Source organism: Nestor notabilis, unplaced genomic scaffold (genome assembly GCF_000696875.1).
Source record: "Nestor notabilis isolate BGI_N333 unplaced genomic scaffold, ASM69687v1 scaffold22793, whole genome shotgun sequence".
Lineage (NCBI taxonomy): Eukaryota > Metazoa > Chordata > Aves > Psittaciformes > Psittacidae > Nestor > Nestor notabilis.
The window spans coordinates 3,020-22,821 of NW_009923594.1; the positions used below are offsets into that span (position 1 = coordinate 3,020).

The following is a 19,802-nucleotide window of genomic DNA, read 5'->3' on the forward strand; positions in this document are numbered from 1 at the left end:
TTTGGTTGCATCAGACAGAATTGAAGTTTTATTAGCGCCATTTTCCTGAGCAAGCCAAGTAACAACTAGCTTGAAGGTGCAAAGCGAGTAGCTCAGGAGCCAGTGACGGAAGCCATCAAAGTTCTGGGCCGAAGCAGCGCACAGCATGTGGGGCAGGAGGTTGAGCAGCCCTTCTGGGTAGCTCTGGTGGGCTTTTTTGGATAGCAAGGCTGAGGGACTGTGAAGAACATCTCTGTTTCTTCAGGAGCCAGGGGCTTGTAGAGGTTTTGAGCCAATTCCGGTTTGAAGGGTCTTGCACTGTAGGATCTTCAAGGCATATTCTTAGTCAAAAGATTTTCTTCCATACCCTGTTTGGAAATAAAGCAAGGATAAACTTCTACAGTGCTAGTACTGACTCTGAGACACTAGTATCTACCAGACAGATAGGAAGCTTGGTGATGTGATAGGTGACCGTAAGTATTCTGAAGGCATAAAGGAAAACCTCAGTGTGGTACAAGAGCTGGTGTCACCCACAAAACTGGACAGAAATTTAATGTGGGTTTCTTAAGTGAAGTTGATCTTTGCACAAAAGTAGGAAAGAATTGTTAGCGGAAGTAAATCTAACACTTTCCAGAAATACCAGTTTATCCGCAGCACTGTTCACCTCCGGAACAGTCTGTTGATATAGTGCATGGATCAGTGGGGACAGGACTGAGATAACAGCATGCAGGTACAACAGCTCTCACCTTGGCTTTCACCGCCACTCCTGCAGGACTGAGACTGGGAAGATGAAGAGTAGGAGTGGGAACTGCTGACACCTCCTGAGATCCTTCCTCCTCCTCCTCCTCCAATGCTACTGCATCCACCGCCGCTTCCCGCTCCTATTCCTCCACTTCCTCCTCCCATTCCTCCTCCACAACTTCCTCCTCCCACTCCTCCCATTCCACCACCAGAAGAGATGCCACCACCTCCATATCCACCACTCATGCTACCACCTCCTCCTCTTCCTCCTCCAGAAGAATAGCCACCACCTCCTATTCTACCACCTCCCATGCCTCCTCCTATTCCTCCTGCTGGGATTCTGCAGAGAGAGAGAAAGGAGAAAAAAAAGTTAATCAAATGCATTGTCTCTGTGACTGATCCACCAACCTGGGGTTCACACAACCTGTGCTCTTTTCCAGTTTACATACACAAGGTCCTGCTGCCCCTCCTCCAGCAGAGCCCGGTACTGAGCAATCTCCTGTTCCAGGCGGGTCTTGATGCCCAGGAGCATCTTGTACTCTTCGTTCTGACTCTCCATCTCACAGCGGATGCTGGCCAGCTCCTCCTCCAAGGGGCCAATTATCCCCTGGGTCTGCCGCAGCTGCATGTTGTAGCGACGTTCCGTGTCTTCCAGGTTGGACTGCAAAGAGTCCACCTGCAAAGGGAAAACACCAGATGGTGTTAATGGGAATATGTCACATTTAACTCCCTTTTGTGGAAAATTGGAGATCTTCGCAAACCAGAAAAAAAGCATATCTTTGAAGATAAGTGATCTGGGTCCCCATTCTCTACAGGTGGAGTGCTTTCTAAGTGTAACCACTCTTTCATTCTGGTGACACATACAAGCTGTGTCACTGGTGAAGCAGAAGCAGATATCTTCGCTTACCATGCTGATCTGCGACTGCAGCTCAATCTCCAGGCTCTGATATTCACGTCTCAGCTCAGAGATCTGTTGGTTGCTTGATTGTATCTCTTGGCCACTTGAGTGGACTTGTTGGTTAACTTCTTCCATCTGAAAAATTCACATACATAATTGAGGCTGGTTTGATCATAAGAAAACATTGGGGGGGGGTGTGTGTGTATCTTGAAAGCACTGAGAAAGCAACTAATAAGAATAAAGAGAGGTGTAATGCAGACTGGTGGTGTGTATTTCCCACATGCCACTCTGCTAACTCACTCTGTGTAATTCACATCGAAGTTCCCCATGCTTTACTACATAACCTGCATACTCCAGAACTGGCCTGTTACAGTAAACTGCTTAAAGTCATTTCAAGTTAATGTGCTTTAAATAATAGGTGATAAGTTGCCTTTCCTCTGCTGGGTAGAAATAGATTCAGTTCTTTGTGAAAGATTTAGTAACCAACCACATGTGCTTTACCTTGGTTTCATACCAGCTTTCCACCTCTCTCCGGTTGTTCTCAATAAGCCGTTCATATTCACAACGCATTTCATTCAATTTTTCCATCAGATTAATGCCAGGAGTAGCATTGACTTCCACATTGACATCTCCACCAGACTGTGTCTGCAGGCCTTTAATTTCCTGGAAAAAAGAAAACACAAAGGGTGAAAAGAAGGAGAAATGTCATGGTTTCAAGTAAAGGAAAAGAAAGGAACACAAATCCTCACAGGCATGTTGCTCCTGCAAAGGGGCCTCCTCAGGAAAGGGAATAATTCTGCCTTTCTTAAGGCAAACTTTGCAGTGCGCAACAGCCAGGTACCACATATACATTGACCTGGACATGCACAAGGAATTCTGTGCAGCGTGCTTTTTGTGAAAATCCTTTTATGTATTTTTCTTCTCAATGGGAAATACCACTGCAGGTAGTATCAATATTTCCTTTTGACTCCTTCATATATTCTATCCAACTTTCCTTCCATGACTTCAGCAAGAAAACTGTACTTTGCACTGAGAGCTGTTCATTTTCCCTGCCTCATTCTGCCCATGTTGACCCACGTGTCTTATTACAGTGGCTGTGGGCAGCTGTGGGTGCTGCACACTCCTGAGAATCAAAGCTAGGTTGTGTCTAGTTGGATGGTCAAGGCCAGCAGCCAAAATCTGTTTACTGTTAGTGGAAGAAATCCACAGGAAATCCTCTCAGTGTTAGTTTTTGTTGTTGTAAAGGGTGGAGAAACTTACCTCTTCATGGTTCTTCTTAAGATAGATCAGTTCTTCTTTCAGGGATTCAAACTGTGTCTCCAAGTCAGACCTGGCTAGAGTCAGCTGATCCAGAAGTGGACGTAAGCCATTAATGTCACTTGCCACACTCTGGTGGAGTGTATATTCCGTTTCATACCTGAACAACAGACAAGAGAGACAGTAAAAGTGCTGCCAGACCTCTTTGGTTGTGTATTGATTATGGACTGTTCCCATCAGTACATCTTTGGTCTTTAATCCCTTGCTCAATTCTTAAAAGAAAGCTCCTTATTCTCTTTCCATCTTTAATATGTTTGTTTGCTTTCAGTAGAATTTCTCTCAATGAGATCTATATGATGAGGATTTTGCTTATAAATCTGCATACAAGGATGGAGAAACTTAGAATGCAGTCCTGGAAATGGTACCTTCAGTCTCTTGTCTGGAGGAAAATATTAATGGAAAGCTAAACAAGCCATTCTCAGCATGCTTTCCCCAACAATTTCCTGTCTTGTCACTGGAGCCAAGGGGCTGTAGCAGCTACAAAGACAACATGAAGTGGGGGGGTAAAGGGTGGGAAAGGCTCACTTCAGTCTGAAGTCATCCACAGTCATTCTGGTGTTGTCGATGTCAAGGAGGATCTTGTTAAGGTCCACATTTGCACCAACAATCTGAAAGGGAGAGGGCAGATGGATTCAGTCAGTTGTCCTTTCAGTCTGACACACAGATAGAGAAGAAATCCCTGTTACAGAAGCACAGCTCAGAATATCTTTATGGCAGTGTCAAGCCTGACTAGTGCTGCAGGAGCCATGTATAGAGAATTTATTGCTTCCAGTTAAAAGAAAGTGCCTTTGCTGTCAATTTTGGTTTAGAAATATCCATTTAAAATGTGTTGGAAAGAATAACTAAATAAACCCCTCAAATAAAACAGTGAGAAAACATAATTACCATTGCCTTTGGCAACAACCGTATCATGTAGGAGGTACGGGAGTTTTAGATGGCTGAGGGCTAGAGTTAAGACTAATGCACACGGAATCATAGAATCACAGAATGGTTTGCGTTGGAAGGGACCTTTAACAATAGCATCAAGGAGAGCACTGGACAGGCCCCATGGTGGGTGCTGACCCATGATGGGTGCTTGAGTAAAATTCTGCTGCACCTGCACCGAATACAAGTGTGCCAGGGTACGTGTGTCATCATGGCAGAGAAAAACTAGGAACCAGGTTTGTCACCACCTCAGCCTGCTTCCTCCTGGCACAAAGGAGGGAACATACTGCCCCAAACAGGGGAATCGTGCTGCAGGAGGCAAGTGTTGTTCTAATGAGAATCTGTTCAAAGTTAGTCACATTCCATCCTACCTGGTTCTGCAGTTCTTCGATCGTTCTGTAGTATTGGCTGTAGTCCCTGGCATTAGTGGGACCTTGATTCTTGTACCACTCCCTGATCAGTTGTTCAAGTTGAGAATTTTCTTCCTCCAAGCGTCGCACTTTGTCCATGTAAGAAGCCAGGCGATCGTTGAGGTTCTGCATGGTCAGCTTCTCATTTGTGGAGAGCAAGCCACCATCTTCACCAAACCCTATTCCACCAAAACTACCTCCACCATAGCCACCACTTCCAAAGCTGCCACCACCAAAGCCACCACTACCCCCAAAGCCACTAAATCCACCTCCACTATATCCACCACCTCCAAAGCTACCTCCACTGAGGCCAGCTCCATAACCTCCTCCCATTCCCCCAAAACTACTTCCACCTGATCCAAATCCTCCTCCCATACTTCCACAGCTCATTCCTCCTCCATAACTACCACCACTTATTCTCCCACCATAGCTACTGCGGCTAATCCTTCCACAACTGCCACTGCTGAAACCCCCTCCATAACTGCTCCTGGAAACTCCTCCGCCAAAGCTTCTCCCAGAAAAGCCTCCACCTCCTCCAGAAGAGGTGTATTTTCTAGAGGACACTGAGGAGTATCCACCAGACTTACGCACTCCACAGCTGCTACCCCCTCCACCACCTCCACCACTATATCCTCCACCACCACCTCCACTGCTAATTCTAGTGGTACTAGTCGAGGACTTAGTGCCACAGCTCATAGTGCCAGCAGGTGAGTCTGACCGCAATCCCGAGCAGAGGTGCACAGCCTGATAAAAGAGTCAGGACTGTAAATTTTCATCCCCAGCTCACTCTATTTATATTTTTGACAGTGGGTGTCACCATCAGGGTGTTTCCTTCTCCCAGGGCATTTACCAACCTTGTTGTTTGTGCCAAGAATAATTTGCTGAACACTATTTTTGTGCTGATATCTCACGCAATCTGGCCCATTGCTGGGTTCAGGGTGTTCGGTTAGGACCGAACATCTCACTGCTCTCAGGTGGCATTTTCATGGCATGGTCTCCAGAATGGGTTGCATTTTGCCTCAAGCAGCCTGGGTCTGCTTTAGGATGGAAAAGCCACTTAATACACGATCCTGTTGAAGCTAATGGGAGATAATGTGTACCTCTCATGGACCTATACAGAGAGAGGGTTCGTTCTCAGTTCTCTCCTAAATGAAAGAGACAAGGCCCAAATCTCTCCTGTTACACTGTGCATTATTTGTTCCATAATTAATCTACTTTCATTGCTGAGATTTTTGCAGTTTCTATTGTCCTATTATTCTCTTTTGCTCTTTCATATTTTGTGCATTTAAGATCTACCCTGCTTATCTTCTTTTTCTCACTATTCATGATAGTGTAAGAGCTTTATTATGAGGAGTGTGTAACTTGTCTGTTTTGCTTGTCCAACCTGTGTGTCCCTGCCATCACTTAGAGAACATGTTTATTTACATGAGAAGTCTTTTTCAAGCAATGCAGTGGGATTCTTATTGAAAAATCAAAATCCTTCCTTTGTGAAGGAAGTGAGGGGACAGCTCACTTGGGATTTCTAGGTCAATAGCCAAGTCCTAGAAATCAAAGAGAAAAAAAAGGCTTTTCTTTATCAAAGAGCTGTGATCTAAAATAGGAAGACTAAAGATGCTTGAATTTTATTATAATGACAATTAAAGCACAATTAGGAGCTGAATTATGCAGACAATGACCTATAAACTACTGTGTAGGAGGTCCTTTTATGGTTTAATATAAAACTGCTCATTTTCCCTGTTACTGTGTCATATATGACAAGTGATAGAGTAATTATATAGACTGCTCTTAATGCAGAGATCTTGAGACTCTACATTAGTGTCCAGAGAGACAATTTGAAAGGCTTTTTAAGCAGTCAATTGAAATTTCTTGAGACCACAAAAGAAATTCAACCATCCTTCAGTCTTGCACTGATCCCCAGAGGTTTACCCATGGTGGACTGGTGAGTGGTTTTTATCCTCATCTTTGTCCTGGGCATAAACTAAATATTCTGGTTCAAATGGTAGATGGAGATGAGCTCTTAGGCAGAAGCTCTTCCCTGTGAGGGTGCTGTGGTGCTGGCACAGGGTGCCCAGAGAAGCTGTGGCTGCCCCATCCCTGGCAGTGCTCAAGGCCAGGTTGTACACAGGGGCTTGGAGCATCCTGCCCTAGTGGAAGGTGTCCCTGCCCGTGGCAGGGGTTGGAACTGGATGAGCTTTAAGGTCCCTTCAACCCAAACCAGTCTGGGATTTGATGAAATGCAGAATCTTCTTTCCTCAGCACCCACTTAGCTTTGTCCTTACCCTGCAAGCTTGTATGAGAGATTTCCATCATATTTTTTAATACAGTAGAGACTTTACATGCAAACAGCCTGTTCCCACCAACTCATTGGAGATAACAGCAAAACCTTCAGCACCCATGGGCTTGCTGTAGAGGGACCTGGACTGTTACAGTGTGCTTGGACAGAAGTGTGCTTCCAATGTGTTTCCAGTGACAGCTTTGTTCTTCCTCTCTGTTTCATTACTGATCCTCTGCTAACTGTAAGGTATTTATGAAATTTAACAATCTCCCCCTAAACCTCAGGTGCAGGGAACAAAGAAGGACCCACCTGAGGAGCTGTAACTTCCCTGGTGCCCTTTTCTCAACATCTTCAAAAAGACCAAGGATGTGGAAGTTGACTGTGTGGCTGCTGGTTTTTACATGCTGCTGTCAGCCTCCATGTGCATGATTCTTTTAGAAACTAAATTTCTGCCTCTTAACTTCTGGTCTTCTTTATGTTAAATTCAGGATTATTTCACATTTTCTGATTGAAACCATTGTTGTGTCCTTTGCACTGTGCTTTTGCCAGCATTGCTTTATTGCTGCTTAGGCAATCTCTTTCAAAAGCTTTCTGATTTTATCTGCTATTTGATATACTCAATGGCTCAAAGGTGATGAAAGATTTCAAGTAACTTGATGATGTGATAATTTCTCCTTGATTCACAGCTGGAGGATGGTAGCGTCACCTCAGTGCATAAACACAGTTTCAGTGAGCACACAGCATCTGTGAGGCCAGTGATAGTCCTCAGAGATGCTTTTCAAAGTCAAGCTCCAACAGTCTATGGTATGTTAGTGATAGAGAGTAAAAAATAGTCTGAAATTACAAAACAAGAGTAAAACCATTGGCCCAAGGAGTCTCTTAATCTGTTTATGGACTGTCTGAGAACCTCCACTGCTTCCTATTTTATTTATCCATTGACTTTTTCTATATGCACTTGTTCTCAGCAGGGACTTGTCCATACTGGAAAGTTCTTCTTATAAGAGCATATCTTACTATCTGCTTGGAAAATACTTTAAAAAATAAAAGCAATAAAGAATCAGGCCATTGAGGCTGGAGAACTTCAGATGGCCTCAACATTTCATTTCAGTTCTATATTTTTACTGCTTCTTATATATAAAGGAGGGACACAGGGAAAAGATTTTGCCTTTAGGTCTTACATAGCCTTTAAGTCCTGTGCTCACAGGATGTTCCTTTTCTGTCTGTAGTGTTGCTATCATGCAATTTTTGTGACAGTGCAATCTCAGCACTTTCTTTAGAAACCTACAGGCTGGTGGGAATCTCTTGTGTTCTTCACAGCTAGAGCTTTGCCCTTGTGGTATTTCGTTTCTTTCACAGTCACTATGTTCTCAATAATGTAGCATGACTCTTTGGGCTGCGATACCAAGGCACCAGAATAAGGATATTTATTACCACAGGTACCAGCATTCCTCAGCCTGTGGAGCGTCGGGATGTTTTTACGTACTGCTTGCTGCCCAGCTCAGCACAGGCCACATTTCAGGAACAGCCGACATTCCTTCACTCTCACTGTTTTCCTTTTAACCAGCCTCTGTGACACATTTGTGCATGACTGCATAGATTGAGATGAGCTTTTAGGCAGAAGTCAGGGTGCTGAGGCGCTGGCACAGGGTGCCCAGAGAAGCTGTTGCTGCCCCATCCCTGTCAGTGCTCAAGGTCAGGTTGGACACAGGGGCTTGGAGCAACCTGCCCTAATGGAAGGTGTCTCTGCCCATTGCAGGGGTTGGAACTGGATGTGCTTTAGGGTCTCTTCCAACCCAAACCAGTCTCTGATTCTATGACAGGCACTAATCTGTATATGGTAGCTTCTGTTACTACCACTGATATATTGTAATATGAAAGGCATCTGCTCTTCCTGAAGTGCCTGGAGGGTGTCGTGCTGCTGGGCTCACCTCAGGGACACCCTGTGTGATTTCTGCTGTGGAACTGAGCTGGTGCTGCCTTCCCTTAGCCTCAGCCTGCTCTGAACAAGTGCAGAAGCCGCTTAAAGAACTTGTTAGTCAACGAGTGACATTCAGTAAATGTAGTAATTCAAGAAACTCAACCAGGACATTCCTTTTGAGATGGGGGGCTCTGAGAGATGTGATAGATCCTTCCTTCCTTCACCAGTGCAGTGGCAGACTTTGCTGTACTAAATGTGCAGCCCATGAATTTAGAACGTGTAGCATTGACAACTAATAGAGCTGACAATTAATGCTAACCAAAAGAGACATCAGCAGCATATATGCATGGGCAATGTTGAAATGACATCCTGGAGCCAGCCGCACAGGAGCGTGTGTGCACATTTCTTTTTGCCTTAAGTTGTTCTGAAGATCTTGTTCTAACATGTACCACAATTTTCTTCTCAGAGCACTAATAGGAACACCAGATAAGTATCCGAATTGCAACACTTTGTGCTCATAAAATTAAAGCTCATTATGTTGATCAGCACCTAACAAAGTGCATGCAAATGAGAGTGTGGGGTGCTCCTTGCTTCTCTTCTGTTGCTGGGGTCCCACTCACAGTATGCACCTCACACTACAATATCTCTATTTCTTACTCCTGCTTTGCAATAGTTGTGGTTTTCATTTCTGTTCCTCCACATGAGGTTTTTGCATCACTGTTGTTATCACGAGCCTGGTCTCCCAGTAAGCAAATGGTAGTGATAGTGATAACCTAGATGCAGGTTTTGTATATACAACATGGAAAGAGCAAAGACCGTTCCTTCCAGGGTATGGCAAGAAACTGTCTGAATTTCTGAATTCAGTCTTCTTTTTGTCTGTAATGAACATGAATGCCATGATAAAATAGATCTCTTTTAAGTTTATTGGTGGCTTATTTCATCACATACGTGTAGCAAATAAACTTTCTTATGAAGTTTACTGGCATTATAGATGCAGACTCATTACATGTAAGGGACAGGACAAGAACACCTTGGTACAGACAGTACAGACCTTAGGCAAGGAAGAAGACAACACAATCAATGCTGAGTAGTAAAAGGAGTACTAGTGATACTATCTTTAAAGACCCTTCCAACCCTGACCATTCTGTGATTCTATGATATTTTTGATCCTAATTGCTCAGAAATGTTTACTTCTTTCTGTGCCTGATTATGACATCAATGTGAGTATTTAAATCAGCAGCAGAGTTGCACAGTGTATTTCAACAGATTGCATTGAACATTGGCTTGTCGGCTGCAGTACTGGCTGCTCCAGTACAGGACAGAACTGCTGTCTGGATTCTCCTTCCCACACTTCCAACTCTGCTAGTTTCATTCTGCTTTGCTCTCATCAGGACTTGTTTCAGTGGAGTTTCTTCTGCAAGGTTAGATGCATAGATGCTGATTATTAGAAAACTGACAGTAAAAATACTCAAAGTTGTAATGTTGGAAAGGACAGGAGCCAGAGGTCCCGGTAGTCCTCAGAGCTGCTATGATGCTGCAGAGCAGCAAGCTCCAGCACAGACTGCTCCTTCGAGTAAATTGTACCTAACCTCCTTAACAGCCTCCCAGGTGCTGCTCTAAGGCCAGAGGTCGGGTGCTGTTGAGTAAAACACCCTATAACAGCCAGGAAGCATCACCCAGCAACAACAATATTGACATTGAAATTTGAGATTGAAGAAGCTCTTCCCTGGGAGGGTGCTGAGGCGCTGGCACAGGGTGCCCAGAGAAGCTGTGGCTGCCCCATCCCTGGCAGTGTTCAAGGCCAGGTTGTACACAGGGGCTTGGAGCAACCTGCTCTAAGTGGAAGGTATCCCTGCCCGTGGCAGGGGTTGGAGCTGGATGAGCTTTAAAGTCCCTTTCTTCTGTGATTCTATGAGATTAACTTGGCAGGCTCTTAGAGGAGGTCTGAGGAGCAGGGCTCCTGTATTGGGAGTATTCTTTAATTTATGTTGTTAGTTTAGTATCTTCAGTAGACAGATGTAAGAAAGAATTGTCAGTGCCTGCCAGAGGTGCAAAACTGGCTGAGCCAGCAGAGAAAGTAGATTTAGGGGACAGCTAGAAACAGAGACAAGTTTGGTTTGATCCTGCAAGGATCAAAATTGAAGTATTAAAAGTTAAGGATTAAAAATTAAGTAGGTGATTTTGCAATAGGAGGGACATGTGGGTATCCTTGCAAACGTCATCAATGCTGCCTCTTTGCATGTCAGTCAGCGATATCAGTATATTCTTGTGTATGAAGCAGCTCTTAATGAAGATCAGACCGTGCCAGAGACTGACCCACCAGGTCAGAAGAAATTTTCTATTAGATTTTGTTTCTTTCCGAACACTGATGGGACTGGCTGAGAGCCTGGTGTAAGGCAACACCATGTATCACTGGCACAGATCTGCCTGGGACTTGGGCACTCAGGATTCCCGTTCCCACGGTCTCCCACTCAGTCTGTGTTTCATAATGTTCTGCAGTGGGTGATGCCTTCTTCAGAGTGAGAAAACAGAACTCGTGACTGTCAAACAGAGAGAAAACCTTATAGCAGTGATACTCCTGTCTGGAACCTTTGCGTTTAAGCAGATGAGTCGGAAAATGCAAGGGATAAAGAACTTGTTAGTGAGCAGGTGTTGTCTGAGAAGCCCTCTGAGTTACTGCAAAGAATCATAGAATCAGAGACTGGTTTGGGTTGAAGGGACCTTAAAGCTCATCCAGTTTTAACCCCTGCCACAGACAGGGACACCTTCACTAGAGCAGGTTGCTCCAAGCCCCTGTGTCCAACCTGGCCTTGAACACTGCCAGGGATGGGGCAGCCACAGCTTCTCTGGGCACCCTGTGCCAGCGCCTCAGCACCCTCACAGGGAAGAGCTTCTGCATAAGATCTTGTCTTTAATAATCCCTTGCAGCAATTCAGCCCATGGAAGTTGTGCTTAAGCAGACCCCACACTTGAATTACACCCAGCAGAATTTCACAGGTAGGGCTTGATGTTTGGAATTGATTCAAATTAAAATCTCTGCTAAAGGAAATCTCTCCAGACACGGCTTTGTGCTTGCAGCAGACAGAAGCAAAGATTTATTAGCTTTTATTTTGAGGTGTTTGGGTTTTTTGTTTGTTTTTGTTGTTGTTGTTTTCAGGGGAATAACAATCACACTGGCGATTAGCTCAGGTGACAGTGATTAGGAACACAAATTCAGAGAGAAGAAGCAGAAAGGTCATACAGAGAGTTCGGATGAGCCCATGGAGTGAACAGTGTTGAGTAACTTGAACAAGTGTTTGCTCTTGCTCTTCACAGAGGCATGGTCAGACACGCTCAGCAGTCTTGCTTGGTCCAAAGGCCCACAGGTAGGGTCTTGAGGTGGAAGATGCTGCTTTTGCCCGTTATTCCTCAGACCTTCTGAAACTCCCTGTCGAAAGATTAAGGGAAGCAAGACTTTCTTTGAAGAAGTGTTCTCTCATTCAGTGTTTTAATCTTTATGTTACTAAGTAATTATAGACTGTGCACTTCTCACTGGTCTGGGTTTTTCCCAGCACTCTGGCAAGGTTGGAACAGGTCAGACTTCGTATTTGTACAAATGTGTGTGTGTGTGCAGCTCCATTGTATTAAATACATGGACTTGCTTCTGTTCTCAAGTGTGCCAGTGTAAATGACTCTTTAAATTTAGAGTGACTGTGGCAGTAGAAGTCAAATCCAGATGAACTTTGAATTTGTATTTATGTGTGTGTGAATATTTACAACAAATGTTTATAAGTTGCAGGTGATGTCACCTAATACCTATTACTCATGCCTGCCAAGCATTAGTGTATGTAGAACTGTTGCAAGTCAGATCGGATGTTTGATCAGAGGAGTTTGCAAAGCCTCTTCATTTTTAAAAACTAGATCTCATCTATTCCAAATCTTACCAAAAAAATCTTACTCGTTCCACAAAGGCCTCTGAAGTCACTGCCCTTGTTTTCAGCATCAAGAGACTCTCTGGTATTCTTACTTTCTGTAATGGTGGCCTCAGGCCCTTTGGTCTAGAGTCAATACTGTCATGACCAACTGTCAAGTCTGTGAGGGAAAACAGCATGTGTGTGCGGGACAGACTTAACCAAGATTAATAGCCCTGTTGCTTCCAGGATGAGAAGGACTCCATGGAACCCTCAAAGCGGGATCATTTTCCATCTTTTTAAAGGGAAGGGAACCTTTCTGTAAATTCTCATTTGCAACATTTCCAGGCATTGCCTGAGGAGCTGCTGCTGGGACCTGGAGCCTTACCCCGTCTCATTGTTTTTATGGCTTCAGACACTTCGTCCATTGTTGCTCCTCTATCCAGAGTTTTATTCCCTTCCAGGCAGAGTTTCATGTTTTCAGCACCTTCTGGAACCACAGCAATGAAATCAGACATGGAGAAGACCTTCTGGTCACTGCCCATCTCTTGCTAAGTCAGGATTTTGCAGCTAATACCCCATAGATTTTAAATGTCTTGAGTGTTCTAACCCTACTTTAATCATTTTTCCCCCTTAATACCAGTTACATTTCTAACATTTGGCTTCATTCCCATACTACTGATTTCTCTAGTTCCCTGCATGCTTTGCATTGGATATTATTTTTCCTTTCCCTCTTCATTTCCTCTTTCTACATGTCCCCATACAACTCTTCATAACATCCTCTTCATTGGTGTCACTTCTGAAAATACTGCCCTACTGATGGGTTACTGCATAAAAACAAAGTCAGAGCGGACTTTGGGACGACTGGGAAAAATTAGCACGAATATCTCCTGATTTCCAAATCGGGAAGGAAGCTGTCACATACTTTCCTGGTATAGAGAAAAGGGAATGGAAGGATGTACCCTTCTAGCCTGATTTTTACCTTGGCTTTCATAAGAGTTGCCAGACTGGGGCTGGGAAGATGAAGAGCGGGAGAGGCAGGATTTGCCCCCTCCTCCTCCTCCACCTGAGGTTTTACCACAGGCTCCACCTCCTGCTCCTCCGCTCCCTCCTCCTCCACCTCCTGATGAGGAAGTTCTTCTGCAGGATCCTCCAGTTCTTCCTCTGCTGCTTCCTCCACTTGAGGACCAACTGCTTCCTCCTCCACTACTTCCTCTTCCAGGAGACAAGCTGGTTCCTCCATGACGTCCTCCTCCTGAAGATCCACCACCAGCTCCTCCCTGTGAGGTGCTGTAAGGAGGAAATGCCATCAATGTGTAGCATATATAGCACTGTGACCAGTGTCTGGTGTCCTATTGGCCATATCAAAGCCACTTGCTGATTCCCTCTGAGCTCCTCATATGACTGAGAAAGTGCCTTTGTGTGAAACATGTTCTAGAGAACTGCTTTGAAACTGTCTTGGTTAAGGACAAACTAACTGATCTGCAGGGAAGAAGAAAAAGAAAGATAATGGATGCCTTTAGAAGGCTTTCAAAATACGTACCTTCAGTATTTAGAAAAGACAGTTCTTTTCTTTCTTACCTTTCATTTTCATCTATAACTGTACTTCCTGACTGCACTTAGGAGAAGAAATGGCAAATTGTAAATTCTTTTGTAATTGTTTTTGTGCAGTTCATAGTAACTGTAGAATACTGCAGTTTTGTACACTGTCAGCTAGGGTTTCAATTCCATCCAGATTCCTGTGATCGCAGTAGATGTATTGATGACTGACCAGTTGAACTGGTTCCTAATACAAATATTGCTCCTTTCATCTTCAACTGCTTGCAAAGGTTAATCTGAAAGTACGTACCTAATGTCCTGCTGCCCCTCTTCCAGCAGAGCCCGATACTGAGCGATCTCCTGCTCCAGGCGGGTCTTGATGCCCAGGAGCATCTTGTACTCCTGGTTCTGACTCTCTGTCTCACAGCGGATGCTGGCCAGCTCCTCCTCCAAGGGGCCGATCATCCCCTGGATCTGCTGCAGCTGCATGTTGTAGCGACGTTCCGTGTCTTCCAGGTTGGACTGCAAAGAGTCCACCTGCAAAGGGAAAATACAAGACAGTGTTTATGGGAATGTGGCACGTTATGGGAATGTGGCAGGATTAGATCATTCTTACGAACCAACCATCTTCATTAAATGTGCTGGCTACATTCCAGCAGCTCACATGTTCTTTACATATCAGAGGATCAGAAGCAACAATTCCCTACCATGCTGATCTGCGACTGCAGCTCAATCTCCAGGCTCTGATATTCATGTCTCAGCTCAGAGATCTTTTGGTTGCTTGACTCCACTTCCTGGCCAGTTGAGTGGACCTGTTGACTCACTTCCTCCATCTGAAAAATTAATATACTGGAGTTGTTGAGTTTTACTTAATATGTCAGCGTGGTCAGTTATCATTTGCTTATCAACAAGTTGAAGCAGGGCCACTTGTAATAGAGTGGCTGTTAGAACTTGCTTGTGTGGCTCTGCCAGTGCAATTCAAGCCCACTCGTGATTTCTTTTATTTTAACCAAAGGGATTCTGTCATTATATCCTAAAAGCAATGGATGTCATCATTCAAAGTGTCATTCACCTCCAGGAAATTCTTACCAAAAGTTGGCATTGGTTTTCTTTTGTGATGTGAACCTTCAAATCAGAACCATTTTTTTACCTTGCTTTCATACCAGCTCTCAACCTCTTCACGGTTTTTCTGAATGATATTTTCGTACTCCTGTCTCATGGCATTCAGCTTTTTCAGCAGGTCCTCCCCTGGAGCAGCATTCACCTCCACGTTCACATCACCACTGGACTGTGTATGCAGCAATTTCATCTCCTGCAGACAAAGCCCCAACCCGAGGCAAATAAACAAAAAGGGGGAAATTACTTTGCAAAAGAGTTTTGAAGTCAGTTAATTTGCTCTGACATGATACCCCATCCTGACCCTTTCAACAATGTCTGTGTGTATGTTGAATCTCCTTGATGAGGAAAACAGGGAAGACTATTTAGAGTGGCGGATGCTACCTGAAAAACCTCCCACATTTCTGATATTGTAAGTGTTCTTGTTCTCCTCTGCAGTTTGCACTTCGAGGACCTGGTTCTCACCTCCTCATGGTTCTTCTTGAGGTCAATCATCTCCTCCTTCAGAGACTCAAATTGCATTTCCAGGTCAGACCTGTTCAGAGTCAGATTATCCAGCAAGGGCCGCAGGCTGTTGATGTCACCCTCCACGTTCTGCCGGAGCCCACGCTCGGTCTCGTACCTGCGCCAGGGACAGTGCAGAGGTCAGCCCTGTTACCAGGTTCTCAGTCCCACCTTGGTGTCTGCACTCCATTGCACACAGCATCTCTCAATCAGCAGAATTATGAAACCAGCAGCCAGTACTGAAAGTTTCATATTAAGATCAAAAAGTATTCTGTGGTCTTTTAATTGTCTCTTCTTGCTGTAGACTGCACAAGTTTCCTCTATCTGTTTCGTCTGACTTTCAGTGAGAGAAAATCACAATTCTTATTCCTTCAAATAAAGCTAATTTTAAGCTTTGACTCCACTGCCATAGGGAGTGTTCCCATTGGAGATCATTATAGGAATAATAAAGAGTTTTGAAGCCTTACAAATAATTTCAGTTTTTCTGCCATGGAACCAGGAGGAACCCTGGTCTTAGTGGGTTGATATTTGCTTATGGAATGGATGTATGAAACTAAGTTGAGGAAAGCAGGAGAAAGGAAGTCAGTGCCCAGGAAAGAGGATTATATATTTACTTTATCCTGAAGTCCTCTGCAGTCATCCTTGTGTTATCCAAGTCCAGAAGAACCCTGTTGGTCTCTACGGCCGCTGTCACAAGCTAGAAGAGAAGACAATATGCTGAGGAAGATTTTCCCTGTGAATCTCTCAGGTTTGCACAAGGGAGAGAAATACAAATGTGATCTTGTCATAATTCCCAGGGGTCTGAGAGGAACAGCATGTCCTACATGCAGAGGCCTGGAAAGGTCATCTACAGTGCAAAGCAAAAAGGTATCTGTGTGAAAACAGCATCAGAACTGCAAGAACTGTTTTGGGAATACAGGAGTCCTGCCGAGAGGCTTGTGTCACTGCCATACCTCTGTCTCACCTTCTGTGCCCAGGGCTGGCCTCAGATGTTTTACTCAGTCACAAAACATCTGTCAATGCTTAAACTTCTCTGACAAAGAGCATCCTACCTGGTTTTGAAGGTCTTCGATTTCTCCATAATAGTGGCTGTAGTCCTTTGTGCCAGTAGGGCCTTGCTTCTGGTACCACTCCCTGATTAACTGCTCAAGCTGAGCATTTTCCCTTTCCAGATTTCTGACGGTGTCCAGGTAAGAAGCCAGGCGTTCATTGAGACTCTGCATGGTCAGCTTTTCATCGTTGGAGAGAATTCCCCCAGTCCATCCAGGAAAGCCAGCACTACCAAAGCTGCCACCACTGAAACCAGCACCACCTCCACCGAAGTTTCCTCCGTAACCACCACCAAACCCACTCTCACCTGATCCAAAGCCCATGACCCCTCCATAGCCACCACTACTCATTTGCCCTCCATAATAACCACCACTCATTCCTCCTCCACAGCTTCTGCTGCTCATTCCTCCTCCGTAACTACTGCGCCTGATCCTTCCATAACTAGCACCTGCTCCACCACCATAGCTGCTCCTGGAGCTTCCTCCAGCACAACTGCTGCCAGAACTCCTGCCCCCACCGCTTGTCCTAGAAGTGACTCTTTTGGAGGATGCACAGGCATACATGCTGCCCCCTCCACCCCCAGCATTGCTACTGCTGCCACCGCTGCTCCCACGCAGGCAGCTTCTGGAGGTCTGCTTGAAGCCACAGCTCATCGTGGCAGCGGCAGTGACTCGGGTGAAATCTCAAAGCTGGTCTTACAGTTGTTCTGGAATCATAGCTCCAAATTCCACCCTGCCTGGTCCACATTTATACCTGAGGTAGTGGGTGTCACCCTCAAAGGGAGTACCTTCTTCTCGTGCATTTGTAAGCCGTTGTTTTTCTGCCAAGGATAATTTGCCAAAGGGAGATGTTTGAGGGTGTCATGAAGCTTAACCCATGCTCAGAGTGCCCATGAGGGTTTATTAAGACAAAACATGTAATTTCTATTGGGTGGCTCTGATTTAGGCAGATCTTTTTTGTGATCTAGTCACTGACTTACAGTCATCTGAATTAACCTCATCCCACTCATCTCATCCTGTTCACATCTATTTGAGCACAACCGTGAACTGCTACAATGTGGGTCAGTGATGAATGTGACTATTTCTCCTGCTCTTTCCCCTTTCAGAGAGTTGTCAGGGAATCCTGTCTGGTTTTGTTATACTTAAGTGATATATTACTAGGTTCTGGTTTCTGGGTATCTTATGATGAATGCTCCTTATTTTCAGTCCTTCGTTGGTTTATACCTTTTGAATATCCCAGGATGTATTTTGTGGGTGCTCTGAGCCACTCTGATGTCTTCGTCATGGTGACCTTTGGCCAATACCACACGCCCCATCAATCTATTCCAAACATCTATCCACAATTATGATTTATAAATAACTAATTAATAATGAAGAACTATCTGACAACAACTGGAAAATAGCTCTGAGTAAGACTGCAAGGAAAGGAAGCATGACAGGATGTTTGTTGCAGGGAATAGCTCTGCATGTGCTTGGAGCAAATGCAGCGCAGGATGGTTGGGAGACCCGGGAAGTGCCTGGCTCTGGGCTGGGCTCTCCTGGCATGTCTGTAGGTGGGTAACACTCCCACTCCTGAAGGGGTTTCAGAATTCCAGTCAGGATGTTTTCCTCACACAGTGCAAATACAAACATGCCTGCTCGGAGGAGAAGGGTTAAATTCCTGTTTGGGGGATTCAGCCCATGAGTTGTACATCAGAATAGCATCTTCTCTGCAGTTTTGTTTGCCATTCATGGATGCAGCATGACCAAAAATAGGAAGTATTTCCTATCTTGCATCTTCTTCTTCCAAGATTGTGTCTTTTTCAAACACACAGCAGTGGGTAGTTCAGCTGAGCACCCATCTTAGAGCTCTTACAGGAACCTGCACCTCACACCCGAGTGCCCCTCACATCTGCCCTCCTTCCCCTTGGGGGCTCCAGCCACGTGCTGTCTGTGAGCTCTGTCAGCTGCCACCCTTTCTCAGTGGAACTCTTGTGTGATATCCAGCTTCCTGTATTGATTTAGTGTGTTGTGGTGTTGGGTGTTGCTAGTTTAGAGGTTTGTTTGTTATGGTTTATAGCAAGTGTTTATGGAAACATCTTTTTCTAGTGCCCCTCCCAGCACACTCTCTCCCACACTGGAGGACACACCTCAGGTTTCATCTTCCATTGCTGAAGTGTCCACAGAAGCAAAGCCATTGCTGGGTTGTAGAAGTGTATATGGTTCACTACAAAATTTAGTGGGATCCAAAGCATAATTTTAGCTTCTTCCAGTGAGAAATCCTTCTGAACTGCACAATATTCTCTTCTATACTAACAGCTATTGGTTTATGAGACTACTGGGTTACGTCCAATTTAACATGGTGTCTGGTGGTATTGCCTGGCCTCAGGGCCACTGGCATCAGCCCATGAGGTGCTGTATGCTCCCAATCCACTGAGCATCTGAATTCACTGTCCTCTCACTTCCTGCCTCTGTGGGCCTGGGAACAGGCACTGACAGATCTTCTGACCTTGCTGAGGACAGTTCTCTGTCATGGGCAGGTGAATAAAGCTGAGGCTTATTGATTTTTATGCACTGGCCATAACTAATGGAAGAGGCCACAGTCCCAGTGTGCCCTTGGCACTGAGCGTTCAGTGGCAGTCAGGAAAACCTGCCCTTGCACATTGACTGACCTGCTTCAGGTCAGAGACAAAATAGGATGGGGAGGAGGAGGAGGATGCCCTGGGGGTAGATGGCACCACAGTTGTTTGTTTGCAGTGAGGTCTCTTATCTCATGATGAAACTTTTCGGAGCTCCTGCCCAGAGGAGGTTGGGGGACTATTTAAGCCTGAACTGCTCACCCAGCATGGGTATGGATTCACTCAGTGCGCCTACACAGCAGAATCACCACGTGCTCCACAGCAGCATGGGTGCGCATCTTTCTTTTGGGGTATGTGGAAGCAGCAGGGGGTGAGCTGGGGTGAGGTGCTTGGGGGGAGCTGAGCACACACAAGCCCCCACCAGCTCCTTCTCTGAGCTCTGCATTGAACTGCTGAGGCTGCCGAGCACGTTGGTGGGGTATGACCAGCCTGTTCCCCGCCTTTGCAGTGCTTCCCTCTTCCATCCTTCCCACTTCTGGTCAGGTCTGGTCAGGAAAATTCAATTTGCTTATGTTGCTACACAGAGAAGAATTGGGGAAGATCTATCTGGGGAATATGATTCATTCTCATAATTGCACATTATAAACTAACTTCCATTATATAATCAGCAAGCAATTGTATTAA

At 45.0% G+C, this 19,802-nt stretch overlaps 2 protein-coding genes across 2 annotated transcripts; both read right to left on the bottom strand.

Moving 5' to 3' along the window:
* Window positions 1-321: 321 nt before the first annotated feature.
* LOC104400889 (keratin, type I cytoskeletal 14-like) lies at window positions 322-4,965 on the bottom strand. Its single transcript, XM_010012243.1, has 8 exons — window positions 4,231-4,965; window positions 3,461-3,543; window positions 2,879-3,035; window positions 2,120-2,281; window positions 1,628-1,753; window positions 1,170-1,396; window positions 726-1,060; window positions 322-347 (listed from the first exon to the last, which is right to left on the bottom strand). The coding sequence occupies exons 1-8, from the start codon at window positions 4,963-4,965 to the stop codon at window positions 322-324; spliced, it is 1,851 nt and encodes a 616-aa protein (XP_010010545.1).
* A 6,898-nt stretch (window positions 4,966-11,863) lies between these two features.
* Window positions 11,864-17,214, bottom strand: LOC104401067 (keratin, type I cytoskeletal 13-like). The gene is made up of 9 exons (XM_010012244.1): window positions 16,564-17,214; window positions 16,126-16,208; window positions 15,473-15,629; window positions 15,042-15,203; window positions 14,599-14,724; window positions 14,202-14,428; window positions 13,335-13,642; window positions 12,741-12,842; window positions 11,864-11,889 (listed from the first exon to the last, which is right to left on the bottom strand). The coding sequence occupies exons 1-9, from the start codon at window positions 17,212-17,214 to the stop codon at window positions 11,864-11,866; spliced, it is 1,842 nt and encodes a 613-aa protein (XP_010010546.1).
* Between the last annotated feature and the right edge of the window lie 2,588 nt (window positions 17,215-19,802).